The 16424-nt window shown below is 34.2% G+C and overlaps 1 protein-coding gene across 9 annotated transcripts in view; it reads left to right on the top strand.

Annotated features, from left to right (window-relative positions):
- The window catches only part of LOC110835538 (zinc finger protein ubi-d4-like), a 37267-nt gene that overhangs the window by 17020 nt on the left and 3823 nt on the right, over positions 1-16424 (top strand). For 8 of the 9 annotated variants that reach the window (XM_022075838.2, XM_022075840.2, XM_022075842.2 and 5 more), the window contains one exon: positions 15982-16094. In XM_022075838.2, coding sequence (XP_021931530.1) covers positions 15982-16094 — 113 coding nt within the window. Of the gene's footprint in view, positions 1-14059; positions 14824-15981; positions 16095-16424 lie in introns of those variants that run through there. The other variant, XM_022075841.2, reaches the window with a different exon arrangement.

Here is a 16424-nt window from a genome sequence, read left to right on the forward strand (position 1 = left end):
AACAAAAAATGATATATCGTATGACGTGACGTGTTGTGATGTGAGATAGGAGGTTTTATAGAAAAATGCTGAAGTCGCTGACAGTGTAATTTCATACAAATTAATATTATACCACAACTATAACCATAACAGCAGTGTGTGATGCAGATACTACAGTTGATCAGATGTATTTTGTATTTTGTAAAGTATCGTCAGAGTTGTAAAGAACCTTTCCACTGCTTCCAGTTGGTAAGTAATGGTCACTACAATACTAGATTCTGAAAAATTTGTAAAATTCACGGTTTTTCACTCTCTATAATACACTTTTTTATACAACTGTGATATATTTGATGTTCTGAGAACACAATGCATTTAGCTTAATGTTATATCACATATTTGTCTTTCAGAATGCACTATGACTATCTTCTTGGAAATAGGACTGGCAGATAGAGAATTGATAACTAATTCTGTAAGTTGAAATTAAGCATGCAATTTATACATTTGAAAGAAGGATGTGAAATTTTATCATCTGTCAACTCAGTGACGTGGTACTAGGGATTGCATTGTTTTACAGGATGAGGGATTCTTTTTTATGTTTCAGAGCTGTGAAAGTGTCATGCATCAGTTCTGTATAAAAGATATTAATGTTAGATATGAAAGAGGGCAAGTTAGCTCCATGGATCTAATTTTCATAATATTAAAATATGATTTAGAAGGTATAAATATAATTTGAAAGTATTGATGTGGTATGCAAAGTGTTAAAAACTATGCAACCAGTCTTTGACTTGAAGTGTTCAGATATCTTGAGGTTTTGGTTAATGAGACAAAAGCAGGTCTGATATTTTAAGTGCTACAGTCCAAAATGTTTTGCTGTATCAACTTGCTTCATTTTATTCTTGATGTGTATATTCATAGAATTCATATCTTAACCTGAGGGCTCTGACAAAATATTCGTGTCTCTTACAGTAATCTTTGTAAAATGTGAAAACATTGCCATAATTTTCTTTCTTAAAATTGCATGTTTTTCAGTAATTTTTAAATACAATGTTTAGCCAGTTGTTGAATTGAAGGAACGTTACAAAAGCATTTTCCTTGTTGCTTTGGAACCCTCATTAAGCTTAAAACTATTATACTCTGTTGTTGGTAATTGTGCAGATTATCCAGCCTTCTTTCTTAAAAACATAGACAAATTGTGATAATACACAGTGGATTTTTGTAATGTTATCACAATTGTTCACCTGCAATTACAGTGGAAGGAAGTATTATTAGTCTCATTTTATTCTATTTGGTTAATGATCAATGTTTCAATTCCCCTGTTAGAGTTTTCTTTGGAGTGAAAAAGCTTAATTTTTATTCCAGGCCTTGTGTTACAGTTCTCTTAATGGCTTTCTAGTTAGCTGTTAGTGACTTGTTTCAGAAACTCTTTTTCTCACATCATTATCATCAGGCATGACTTGTTCTTAGAGCCATAAAGATCACAGCCACAACATAGAAGGGTTCATAGCAATGCAGATAATAGCAATAATAAAAAAAATCAATTGTTTTTTTTTACAGAGATCCACAAGTTAGGACAAATTTTAGTCCCTTCATTACTTAATTTTTATTTAACTAAATTTGGTTATAAAATAATTTTTTCTCATCTATATACACACGCGTGTGCACACACATTTATTTGGGTGGAGGGAATTAACCCATTTCGTTCTGCTGCCCCCAGATGCAGGCCAGATATCAGTTGAGAGTGGAAAATTTTTATATATAGCAGCAAGAAACTCCAAAAAAATTTCTGGAGGAGACTTGAAACATTTGTTTGTAATGATTACTAATTAGTTATATAAAATATGTGAAACAAATGCGTAATGGGGTCTTTCAACAGCATTAAAAGAGTATGAAGACCAGTGATGTTAAATTACGTTTGAGAGAAATCTAAGCTCCATATTAAAGTACACCTTTTCACTGTTGCATAATACGGAATGACCCCGAAGATCTGTAATCATTGCTATCTAGAGAGAAAAGTATCTTTTTTAATTGATAAATTGATGAAGGATAGCTTTTAAGCATTGGTAATCCTTGATCCAATAGGAACATGCTGTGCTCAGTGCACCACATACTTCTCTGTGTTGATTTATATTTTACTCTTGTTATAATTCTATGATTTGTTCTTTGTTCTAGTCAGATATAGTTACAGTGGGCATAAGACTGGTAGTATATTTCGTTACAGTAATTTTGTTACTTTCTTTAACTTCATGTTAGAACATGAGAAGTGTATCCAAAGGGAAAGTGGTTTAATGATTATCAGCTGCTGTATGGTGACTGAAAGTACCTAGTACATGCATTTTTTAGCATTCAAAATCAGTATCATGTAAACAGAAAATGTATTTAAAGTGAACATTTTTTGTGGATTTAATGTTATGGACAGTTTTGTCACCTTCTAAGGAGCAGAATTTTAAGTCTGGTTTTATGCAGACTGACATCGCAATTAATTTGGACAATTTCACCCGACTCTTCTGTTTGATGTGGTATGTTCCCAAATCTTACATGGGTTATGAGAAGCCACAAGGTTTGTGAGACATTTCAAGTAACACTACATCTGGTTCCTGTAAGCCATCCAGATATAGTGTGCGTTAACTGAAAACACATTGATATGGTTTACCTTATGAAGGTTTAATTTTGATTCCATGAATCTTTCTTATTCTCAGTTTGTCCTCTGCTTTCTTTCAGACCTACCTCCATGATTGTGTGTAAAGCTCTAATTTTGTTTAGCTATTGTAGATGAACTTCCATCATTGTATAAAATGAGTATAAGTTTCTGAGAATATTTATTGTATTCATAGACATGTTTTTGTATTCTTTTGAAATCTTTGTAGAAAGCTGTAGAATAAGAATCAGGTTTAACTATCTGATGACACCTTTATGCTTCTGTTAAGCTTTCTGAGGTCTTTAATAACTGATTGACTTTATAATCATGTGGCATTTTCATTCTTCCTTACCTGATTCTTGGAAAAGGTAGGATTATTAGATGTTCTTCACGCTGTATGAGCAAAACCACCTTTTGGGCCCATCCCTGCTCATAGCATTTTTTGTGCATGAGCAGGGATCATTGCGTAACAGTGGAACCCATGGTTCCCATTTTAGGCCAAAAAAATGGAACTTGAAGCCCAGTGTTGAAACACATTATTATACAATAATGGGGAGAGGTCATTGTTAGAACACATTGTCACACAGTGATTGCCTCAGATCATGTTAGTGTGACAGTTGCCTACTTGATAACATTAGGAGTTCCTCTAGAATGTAATTGTGCCCAAAGATTACTTCTTTTCAGTGTTGTTAATATTTTCACTGAACACTTCAATTTGATACTCTGTATATCCACCACTCTCAAACTTTCTTAGTCCTCTTTCCTTGTCATCAGCAGCATTTTATCGTGTTTATGTTCAGTAAACGTCTGCTCTTTTCTCTTAAGCCATTATGAATATTAACATCTAATCAGTTATGTAGTCTTACAGACTAAAATACCTACAGTTGTAAATAACAGAAAATTAGTTAGCAGGATACATAAATTGTCATCAACAAACAGTTTCTTTATTTCAGTCATTTTATTTTAGGAAAAACCTATAATAATGATGAGACTTTTGCCAGTAAAAATATTTATGTGTTGGCACTTTAAGAGAACATCACTAATACTGGTTATAAATTAATTAGTTCTATTGCAAAATACAATGGGTAGTTGTTATGCCACTACATATGACTGCAATGGCTTAAACTTAACTTTGGTTTCATTCTACTTTAAATAGCTTTAAGTGGGTTTTTTTTTAAATATATAAGGACCTTTAGACGAGTAAAAGAATGTTGCGAATATTATGTTTCAATGGTACATTATCTCAAGATTGGAACTAAACCTTATAATTCCTGAAATCTTGTTCTCATATGACCTTTTCTAACCTTAGTGAAAATATCTGATATGTCCACTTAAAAATTGCTGCTGTATTTCAATTTTTGTTGTTATGTGTGATGAGTATTTTAAGACATCAAAATTGGTAATGAAAGTTAAAATTATCAGCAGTGATGTTCTAGTCACTATGTCTGATGTGGTACCCACAAGTTATGAGAATGCCCCCATAATGATACCACTAGTAATAGTACATCATCTTCCAAGTAGGTGGTGTTGAGTATACCTTTGCAAGTTCTGTGCTGTACATATCTCATTCTGTGTTGCTTCAGTCACGTATGTGAAGTAGTTATTTAAGGTGTACAATGTTTCTTGTGATTCTTATAAATGAACAATCTGTTAATGCTTGTAAAACAGCCTGTGAAACGCATGACGTGTTTCAGCCTTTGAGATAATACTTTGTCAAAAGCACAAATGTACAATGGTTTTCAGGATTCAGAACATTCTTCTTTGAAAGATGAACATTGTGGACTGCCATCTGCAAGCAGAATGGGTAAAAGTGTTGAAAGGTTTTAAGCTACAAAATGTTCTCACTCAAATGAATTTTTTTTGTAAACACACACTCATAACTTTTGGGTTCCATTTTATGTATATGACCAAATGTATACATATATTTCCACTTTCATATTTGAGGTTCATTTTATACATGAAAATGTAGCAAATGTTTTATAGACTTTTAAAGGATTTCCAACATGACTGAACTTTTTTAATGCCATGTTACGAGCCTTTCCAGATAAATTAGGAAATAGATTTCAGTTTCATTCTGGTGTAATAAGATTACTGTAAAATTTTAATTTTATAACATGTTCATTATAGATTAGATGTTTATTTTATGAGCCATCAACCTAAGCACATTTAACTGTCTTCCATACAACATATCATTGTGCACATTATTTTTGCTGCTCACATTGCTTGGGATCTCTCATACCTGAAACTTTTGATGTAATCTATGATTTGACGAGTCATATGTTTGAAATGGAATTTACCATTCCTAAACTTTAAATAATTCAATCACATATTTTTGTTACTATTTTTGTTTTGTCTCTAGTCTCAGAAATTAAGCCTTCAGGACATTAGACATTAGCTACCATGTCAGTTTTCTTTAAATGTTAACAGTTGTGTACAGTTAGCAATTATCTATGAAGTGATTTATTTAGTCAATATCATTGGATATCATTAGGTGCAATGTGTGGTCTTCAATTTAATCTCTCGATTATGAGTTTTTCTTTATACTGCTTTAAAGTTACATTAAGCCAATAATATTTTATAATGCAATGTCTAATTTATCGCAATCTTTGTTTTCACATGATGCCAGATTAATAAGAATTTCACATCTTTTCTACTTTGCTGTCATGGCTAAAACATGTGGACTGACTTAGATAGCTGACCATGTTTGCATTTCGTACTTCATAAGTAGGAAATCCAAATAGTATACAATCGTAGGATTTCAGGTTTTCACGGCAAAGAGTCTGAAGATTGGCGTCTTCTGGGTTGTTGCATTGTGTAGTCTGGTAGAAGTTTACCGACGTTTCAGAGGTCCTTGCTACCTCCATCATCAGGCTTCATCACCCTGATGATGGAGGCAGCTCAACAACCCAGAAGATAACAATCTTCAGTATACAATCACATATCAGTTTTAATGAATAACGAAACACAGCAACACTTGAAGAATGTTCTGAAACAAAATGAATGTTAGGAATGCATGTAGATCAAAGAAGGATACTGTTCATTTTTCTGCATAATCTATTGAGCTAGTTTCCATTTACTCATAAGAATTTGTACGTACCAAAGTGTTCAGGTCTGAATTCTGTTAAAGGGATATTGTTTACAAGTGATGTGACCACTGCCTAGTTACTTTGGCTTATCAAATTGTGAATTGTTAAGACTGTGTCTGAGTTTGTATATAGGCCGATCTGTATTTTCTCCAAGTTCAACTTGTTTAATAGGATTTCACACAAGGAGTATTTTTTAATGTGCCTTGCATTATCTTAAGCTAGTAGGTTGCAACATTCTAGTGTGCAGTTCTGTCATCATTTCAGTGTACCTTGAATGTTAATGAAACTGCAGCTTCATTTTTGTGCTCATACATTGTGCCCTATACAGTATGTATATGTTTAAACAATGAAATGTGTGAAAATGTAATTAATTTATCCACTGTATTGTGTTTAACCCTTGAAGCTGGAGCTTGTCTGATATTATTTAAGAATTCAGTCTCTACTACAAAAAAAAAAAACACAATGTCACCATTATAAAGATCATGTGGTTGATGCTGTTTAAGGAAGTAATTGCTGTTTATTGTAAGAATTATACAAAGCCCATACCTACAAATTGAAAAGGTATTGATTATTGAAGCAGGTGGGACATAAGTTACTACTGGTCATTAAACAGCTAAGTAAAGCACCATGGAGCAGGGTCCTTGTTGAGAAGATGGTCAAGAAACTCTGTATTTTATAAAATCTAAAGTTTTAATAGTTTAGTAGTTTAGTCTGCAATTTTTAGGTAGGAGAAATGGTTATAAAGGCATCTACTTAACTGAAAGTTAGCAAGCATTTTCCGTGTGTAATCTGATCCTAACTTTATCATGACTTTGACTTGTTGCTGTTGTTTCCAACTTTTTTAACTTGGCTTCATTTTCGAATTAGTTATTGGTTATCCTTATATTATGGATTTGTCCTGTACTCTGGTGATGAGACGTGAACATATATTTAGTTTTTTTTTTGTGATTATTTCTAGATGAACCACCTTTCTAGTGTTTATTGGAGTTTCTGTGCTTTTCTATGTGTTATTTACATTTTTACATTAGCATAGCCAAGAAGCTAGTATGTACTTTGCAATTTCAGATCCTCCTCTTGTTGGACCTTTGTTATGGGATGTTCTAAAGCAGAGCTGAAAAGGAGTGGCTATAAAGCATCTCCTGTTTCAGACTATTGTGAATAGGAAATACATGTGTATCAGCAGTGTAAACTCTTATGTTTATTAACACTTTGAGGATGGGTAATGTTGCCAGTTCTATCTGTTACTCCCTGCTACATTTTAAGAAAAACAACTTTATACCAAAGCAGCTCTCGAAACTCCTCCACATACATGTATTGTTTTAATGCTAGAACATGGGAAAGAATTGTTTACACACTCAGAAGATTTTTATCACGGTTACTATAGCATATTCAGTCTTTTCTCTGCACCATGTAGTTTGTAAGCAGAATGCTTTTGCTGCAAACTACAATTTTCTTATATATGATGTGAAGCTTTCACGGCGGTTTTCATTAATAAAGTCTTCTCGGGCTATCAGCCGTGTTAGATGGTGATTAATTGCCGACGTTTCGAGGACCATCAGACAGCCTTGAAAATGAGGAAAGAGATGGTCCTCGAAACGTCAGCGATTAATTACCATGTAACATGGCTGATAGCCCGAGAAGACTTTATTAACAATTTTCTTATTTACACTATTACTGCTACTAAATGCTGACTCTGTCATTATTCCCACAGTTATTTACATCAATATCTGAATCGCTTTGTGCAAGTCTTTTGCTTACTTAGACATAGGTACTAGATTTCTTCTTACGGACCTCCATACTTGTGGGGGTGAGCATGATAATTGCCTTTTTACATGCCATCTAGGCAGAAAATATTGGAACTGCTAAGATCTATGGTGTCTTCAGCAGCGCAGGCAAGAAAATAGAGGGCATCCATTGGTTAAAAAAAGAAAATAGGATTCTGGTGTGCATGAGGATGCATTTTTGTGACAGTCTTGCATTGGTGACCCTCAACATGCTATGATATTAGTTGTTGAGTGTCCCATGAACATTGCAGATTTTCCAGTGCTTTACATTAAAAATATATTTCACATGATCACTGAATGATTGATGTAAATACCCAGTTGTAAAGCCTTTCAGAAGCATCTGTAAGCCCATGTGTAAAGTTCTGTCAGGCTTGTATAATTGGAGTATTGAGGAATCTATATTTGATTGGATTTGATTGCGATATTTGTAGTAGAGTGGACGAGAGGTGGGCAGGGAATGTAGCACACATGGGAGCGATGAGAAATGTTTACAGAATTTTAGCCGGAGACCTAGGCACATGTAATAGGATAATATTGAAATTGTTCTGAAACAAATATGATATGAGGATAGAGATTGGATTCATGTGGTGTAAGATATAATCTATTGGACACAGTAATGAACCTATGGGTTGCATAAAAGGCAAAGAATTTCTTTAACTAGCCGAGTGACTGTCAGCTTCACAGGAAGAACTTATGCACCATGCCAAAAATGATCGGTATGTACGTAAACCTATGACTTTTTGAGATGCAGGTAATCTGTGTAGTAACATCAGTAACCTTTCAGATTGAAATTTGTTTTTCTTTACACATTGAGAGATCCCAGTATTGCACGTCTTCCATGGTTAGCCAGCAAATTATAGTGATGAGAGCAGCTGAAATAAATGTTGGGTGTGAACAAATAATGTTCAGACACCAAAGGACAGTTGCTGTGATCCAGTACAAATGTGTGGATACCCCTGTGATATTAGCATTAGTGCAGTTCCTAGTTATCATAGTTGTGACTAGTCAGCTGTGGGAATTGCTCAAATGTTATGTGTGTATATATATATATATATATATATATATAAATACTATATTATATATAACTACTGTATATTGAAAATTATGAAAAGTTAACTTTTGTTTGTTATGATCTTTATTGTTAATTCCTTATTTGATTGCACATGAGATGAATTTAGTAGCATAGATAGATCTGATGAGTCTAGGGGTAAATTGTTTTGTATAATTTTGAGTATTACACCTTTCTTATTAAATTTAAATGAAATTTGGACATAAGGGGAAACCGTAGAATGAAAGAAACAGACTTCAGAGGCCTAATTTCAGTTACAGTTGTTAAAAAAAGATTATGCTTGACTTTTGCCGTTACAGAACATAATATAGCAAATTTCCAGGTCAGAATTTGACTGTTGGAGCTGAAAACTTACACATGTAAGTATAAATTCGTAGTATGAATCTTGTTTCAGATATTTTTCTCAATCCTAATTGAATGAGCTCCTAGACTCTGTTATATCTATAGCTATGCTGATTAATGATTGGCAGATATGTAGAACATTAAGATGTGTTGTATTTTATATTGTAAGATGTTAGAAACTGCAATAAGCTGAAAGAGAAATACATAGAAATGTCACAGTAATAATCATGGAACATTTTGTATGATGCTGAATAAGCCACAAGCTTGTAGACTGTTGGCCTTGATATACGTTGATAACATGTACAATATTATGAAGAATTTTAATACAAACTAGGATTTTTTTGTAATGGTAATTATATTTCTGTGTATACATAACGATCTTCAGTGTGTTGCAGTATAAGGTTAGTGGAACATTCAAGCTGAACAGGGTGATTGTGGGACATTCCCAGTCTTTGTACAAAGTTTTTTAGATTCTGATGTGTGTCTTACCTTTATAAATCTGTTGGTGTCATCTAAGTAGTGGTTCCCAGCATATAACTTGGTGCTCTTGAGGCCTGTAGCATATTCTTAAACCATAACAACTTAAAAATGGATGTGCAAAGTGAGAGACAGCAAAAATCTGTAGATGTGTGAATGATGGTTTTGGTTTCACTGCTTAAGAGCGTCATTACAATAATGATAAAGTAAGCATTACTAGCACATGATACAGGAAAAGTAGCAGAATTGCAGTAGCAGCATTGTGTTGATACAGGATGCTGCAGTTTTTAGGCCTTCTTAATGCTCTAGCACGAGCAAAAAACATCTTACTGGCCAGTCCATGTTTGTCTGTCTTGCATTTTTCTTATGAAGGTAGGCACCATGTATGGCTGGGGTCATTTTTGTGTAACAGTGGGATTGGATGCCACGTTGTTGGAACAAGTATAACAGTGAAGATTTTTGAAGTGGATTGTTGCACAATAATGAACTCAGATCACATCAGCCCAAGAATGGCCAAAGGGTCACATTGGTGGATCATTGACCTGCATGTTGTGGCATGAAGAACACCTTTGGAATGCCACTGTACTCCATATAGTACACATTTCCAGTCTTGTTCTGTTTGGGCTTATTTTTATGCGATTCATTCCACAGTATGTTCTGTAAATTCTTACTCAACAGTGATGTTTTTAGGCAGATATTACTAAATGTTGATGGGGGCCTTTTGTTCTCACTGCACTTCCTGAACTGTAAGATTAATACATGTTGAACGCATATTATCTGACCAGTTTCAGATATTTATTTAATAAAAAGTAAACAGCGTGCAGAAATGAAATGTACTAAGAAGCACTTGAGAAATTTTTGTTGTATGCAGAAGTGATCCAACTTCAGCAGTGGCCACTAGGAGAGTAACAGTTGTCATGGCAGCAAAATGGCAGTTGAACTGAAGAAAGCATTTTGTGGGTTCAAATTTCATTTTACAAAAACCATGGGATTTTAAAGACAGGACAATATTATAATTGACATAAGACATTGGTGTGGGGAGCTAGCAACATGAAAGATGCTGAAAGACATAAACTACAATTAAGAGAGACTGGCTAATGTAAGACTTCCCAAGATGACTTATAATTATATACTTAAAGGGAGGAGAGATGTTGGAAGACTGGTTTTGAATCTTGGAATGGATCTTGGATGCCCAGTCCTTGTTGGTACAGAGGAAGATTTCATTACATATTTTGAAATTATTTGTAACTGTAGGACTTTGAGCTTGGAAGAACCTCCACAGTTGTAATTTGAAAATCTGTGACTCAGTAAACATTTTAATAATGCAGGTCACTTTTTTCCCTTTACTGTCATTTTTGAATTTTTAATTCTAAAAGTAATGCATATTGCAAATATGATTGTCATATCTGGTTGAAAATGTGTTGTCTTTTGTGTATTACTGTTTGTTGTTACAATTCAGTATACAAGTTATGTTTATTACCACCTCCTTTTACTATTGTTTCTGCTGCAATTCTTGAAAATGTGTTTGTTTGTTTTTTTGCTTTTCCATACTTCTGCTTCAAGGGGCATATAGTTAACTGCAAATAATGTCTCATATGCACATCTTTCACACTTTCTAGTTTGATATTAATTTCCAGTTACAGTATCAGTTATTATGTAACATATGTATCATGCACCTACTGGTGATTAAAAAAATTTATCTGGTTTACTGAAAGTTAAAAATAAGATAAACAGTGTTAGAAACTGGTGTTTTAAAATATTAATATTTTGTGGTGAATTTTCTATAAAGTAAGAAGTGTTGGGAACCATTGATTAAGAGGATGTATTATATGCTCCTGGTATAGCCGTCTGTTCTCGTAATAAGATTTTAGAGTGTGGTTTAGGCCAGTAGTTCCCATACCTTTTCAGTACATGGAGCACCAGGACATGATGGTGATCTGTGCTGATCACCATCAAAAATATAATTTCATGTCATCATTTTAACTAGGAACAATATTGATATTAAAAATTTCATATATTATGGTCTGCTCATCTCAAAGCATAACAACAACAACAACAGCTGAATTACGAATTGGGAAAAGACTGCCAATACTTGATTTCAATGGTGAAACATTTTGGTCCAACTAATGTAACACTGTTGTTGGGAACCACTGGTTTAGATCACTAAGGAGCATACAATGTTTTATGTTCTCCTTCTTGAAGTTAAGAACTATTCCATTTTTAAAACATTATCTGCACTTCCATCATTACATGAATGTAATACATCAGAAAGGTTTGTCCCATTGAATCAAAAAGGTTAAATTTTTCTGTCTGTACTCCACATATTTATGAAGTCTTTGTAGCTGCTTTAGTCACACTGGGACACCATTGTTGTTTTCTGATTCTTGTTACTGTTTTCATAACCAAGCTTTTTTTTTTAATCACTGAACATTATAAGTTTGTGTTCTGGCTGCTCATGGAATATGACAATCATTCAGTTTTGTATATTAACAGATTTGCTCATGTTGTCTTGATGTGGAGTGTTCAGTGCCAGCTTACATAATGTGTAATTCAAAAGTACAAATATTCATTTGAGAAACTGAACATTTCTGCATGTGTGTAATTGAAAGAGACTGTGTCTTTGTGTGTCCTCTTAAGACTGAATGCTCCAGAGGATGTTCTTTTAACCCTTGTACTGCCAACCCTGATTGTATTCTCTAAGTAAGATATCTCCATACCAGCCACTAATGTATTCATTTTCAGTTTGTTCAATCTGTACGTCATGTTAACGTCATGGTATTTGTTTTTTTGTTTGAACTCATCACCAGGTTTGAAGAATATAATTTAAAAAGTAATAATAGCACATTTTGTTCCACTATATCAAAAGGATTTAACTAAAGGTATTCATATAGCATGTAAAATGTTTATATCAGTATATGCAAAAAAAATATACAAGATGTCATGCAATAGGATGTCCATAGTTCAAAGATGTGTTTTTGAACACAGTTCCATTTGAAAATGTCCAATAAACATATGTCTGAAAGTCAAAGACTGCTGACATAACTGCATGGATTCAAGCGGTGGTGTTGTTCTGAGTGCATGAGGATCCCCACCACTATTTTGCAATAGAGGGAATGCTGCTGTCGGTACTGCCAAACCAGTTATGGTTTTATGTGATTAGTTCAGTTTTCCTCTCACTGCATCATTCATTTATGTTCAAGTCAACAAGCAGTAGCATGACCACCTTTTCTAATGAAGAATATGCCAGTACTCGCTATATTTATAAACATTATGGTGGCAATGAACAAGCAGCAGTCGAGGAACACCAGTGGCAGTTTTCTGAATGTAGAGTACCAGATTGGCAAGTTTTTAACAGTGTGCACTAGAATCTTATAGAAGGTGGTAAATTCCCCCAACCAAGACATGTTGCAGTGTAAATTTGTAGGACAACATACTTGAAAGTATTGAACACAGTCCAGCTACTAGCATACAAAGGATATCTGGTCGAATTGATGCTAGCCAGATGCAAGATGCAGCCAACTGATTACAGTACATGTTTTGCTGCTGGCTGTTGGGGAAACTAGCGGCTCTGCATGAAAATGTTATTCATCAGTGAGGCTTTATTTGACAAATGGAATCACTAATTCAGTGAAATTTACCTGTTGGTTGCTCTATAATCCTCAAGCAACCATGAAAACACATCTTCATGCTGTTTGTACTTGAAGCACACTTGACATCAGAACACTGCCTCTCTTTCCTTGAATGGACCGATGTTCTTCTCAATATCAGGTGAGAGCTGTGGCTGCATCAAGATGGCAGGGGGGAAACCCCCCCCCCCCCCCATCCCACATTTTGGTAGGCAGATAGCTGCATTTCTTATTCATCATTTTCAAGACTATTGAATGCTGTGACAGGGTCCTATTACCTGACCACAGAGGTTGTCTGACCTAACTCCTTTGCACTATTGTCTGTGGGGGTATATTAAGTCCCTGGTGTATGCAGTGAAGTCAACCATTTGGGCTGAGCTGTTGAATTACGTAATGGGTGGACCTTTTCAGCTGAAACAGCTCAAAAACACATCTTTTAACTGTGGAAATCATATTGTGGAACATTCTATATATATCTGGCAGAGAATACTTGTGAATACTTGCAAAGTGTGATAGTAAAAGGGTTAAACTGAAAAGTGTTGGTAATAACTAATTTAAAATATGTAGCTAATATTTTTTGTTCCCTGAGCCCTCATGGAGTTTGTCATTTGACAAAGGATGCACATAGAAGTGTATTTTCAATATTTTGGAATTGAGGATAGATGGAGAGAAAACTGAAAGTGTTCAACTTTTTAGTATTGGATGATTTCCTCAAATGTAAGTAACTTTACAATATGGTGACTTTGGTCTAATGTAGTGGACTGCAGTTAAATGGTTTGGTGCAGAAATATGTAGTTGGTTTAAACTAAAACCATGGAATAGTGTTCTTACGACCCTAAGTTCAAATAGTTGAGGACAAGATACTGTCTTCTTGATTCTGAGGCACTCACTATGTAATGTTTTGAAACATGATAGTTCTTAGGGATGTACTGAGTCCTGTATGGTTTGTGCCAAAAAGAAGTGATTGCAGGCATATTGTTGATTGTTGTTATTACAAAATTTATCCTTCAAACTTCTGATGATGCTTTTTTCTTAAATTAATTGTGTTATTCCAATTTCAGGTCTTCTGAACTTACTCAGCATCATTTGTTTCATCTGTCTCATAAGTTGGACTTTTCTGTATACTTCTGTTATATTTTGCATGTGTAACATTCAAGAGAACTGGAGAAATTGTACATACATGAAATGTGACAAATTATATACGCTTAATATATAATACCTGTCAGTAAGCCACAACAATAATTTGAAAATACATAATTTCAAATTAAATCTAATTTAAAGCATGAAATGAAGTGAGATGTATTGCACAGAAGGAGCTTCAGACTGAGTTTTAGCCAACAGTATTTTGAGTTTATCACAAATCCATTTGTATGTTCCATATGGATGCTGTTTAATTTCAGACCAACCACTCAGTTTCAGTGTGATCTTCATAATGCACAATTTATATGCACTTTCTCACCATCCGAAAGAATGATTTTTAGAACATTTTCATGTTTTGACTTTATTTATAGCCAATATAATTATAGATGTAAATACCTCTTTTGATTTCCAAAAATATAAAATTGTTGTTTTGTTGTGATAAGTTGCCATGTTGATGTATAAATATAGTTTCTGGTTACTTGAGACATGGGGCACAAGAACAGTTTCCAGTCTTGTATTTGTATCTTCTCTGGCTGTCAAAGATATTTATGTATGTGTACCTCTTGTTTTGTAAGCAAATGAACAGTACATTTGTCCTCCATCCACACTTATAATATGAAGTGAAGAGAAGGAAAAATAACCAAAAATATTGGACACAATAAACTTTTTGAAACTGAAAGAATAATTTGTGAAGTTTTTGGTTTTTCTTTGTGTGCCGAGGACCGGTGAAGTGGCACTTGTGCTGTTCTTCAACAAAATGCAAGCCATAGTTGTAAATTGGTTCATGTATTTTGACAGTCAGAGATGGAACAAGCTCCTGGAAATTCACTGTTCTTCGGCACAATCTGACAGAGTGAAACCTTTTCATTCACACATCAGCCACATGCTGCTGTGTTGGTTGTGATTAAACTTCGGCTTGGAATAAATATACATGCTAAATTAAAATACTAAAATTTATTTATAACTGAATCAGTTTTATGTTTGAACTGTCTGTATAATTTCTTAGGAACAAATATGCATTTTATTACTTGCTAATATATATGCATACAAATAATGTGTAGTAATTATAATTTCATGTATATAATTCCATAATGCCTTTGTTTTATTCAGTAAAGTTATTATTTTTTGTAAAATCCAATAGCTACAGGTAACAAAATGCCTTCAAAAGTTTTTGTGATTTCTGTTTGCATAATTATTATAAAATAATCATATTTGAAAGAACATTGAGGTCCATTTGTTGTAACATGGCACCCCCCTCCCCGCCCAGAGAGATTTTATTTTCTTTGGATTTTAAAATTGTCAAATCAGCCTGTCATTGGACTCATGTTTGATTTCACAGAAGGTAGATTGAATTTGACAGACCCTTTTTTTCACATTTTTCATTACTTTTAAATTTGTTCATTTTAGTCAAGTGGACCAGAATTTGTCTTCAGAATTTTGGATGAGACAGACTGTGTTTCTCAAACAGTGTTGTGTACGTTATCAATGGGGCTGTAGAAAATGATATATTTTTTCCATTTGTAAGAATTATGATTATTATCAAAGAGAATTATTAACAAATGTAAATTCATCCCAAGCCTATAAGTTGCATTATTATTAACAGGAGTGTGGTGCTAAAAATTAACAGGACTGCAAGCCTTTGAGCCATATTCATTAAACATACATTGAAAGTAAGATGAAGATAACTATAATTTGTTCTGTTAAAGAAATCTTGAGACTTCAGAATGTGCACCATACTCTTCTTCAGATAATGATGAGGTTTTGCTCCCCTGTCCCATTTCCTTCCTCATTGTCCTTGCAAGAACTTGTATTGTGATAAAATAATTTGTTGTGCTGGTTGCAGGCCACCCATCTTGTCTGCAGTTTACACCCAACATGATCATTTCGGTACGTAAGTACCGGTGGCAGTGCATCGAGTGCAAGTGTTGCTCCATCTGTGGCACTTCAGATAATGATGTAAGTGGAAGATCTGGCAGGGCTGTGAAATTAACTTTTTTCATCAATGCAGAATGAGTTCTGTAGGTTCAAGTTTTCATAGGAAATCTTCTTCTTTACTGTTATTCCTATTCCATAATTGCATTGTGCCTAGTTTTTCCTCCCCATGCAAAGTAGACAAAAGGCATGTTAAAGAATTTCCTTAACATAATTATGCATACTAACTAACTAGATGGCTTACTGAACCCGAAGGTTCATCACCGAATTAACCAAAGCCCTCCACCGGACCCCTGTCCTAGGCCAACAAAATCCAGTCTCGTTCAACTCCTATCTCCCATAGATCCCGCCTGA

The sequence above is a fragment of the Zootermopsis nevadensis genome, unplaced genomic scaffold, assembly GCF_977971745.1.
Source record: "Zootermopsis nevadensis isolate Lab colony 2312 unplaced genomic scaffold, Znev_1.0 Znev_ptg000007l, whole genome shotgun sequence".
In the NCBI taxonomy this organism is placed as follows: domain Eukaryota; kingdom Metazoa; phylum Arthropoda; class Insecta; order Blattodea; family Termopsidae; genus Zootermopsis; species Zootermopsis nevadensis.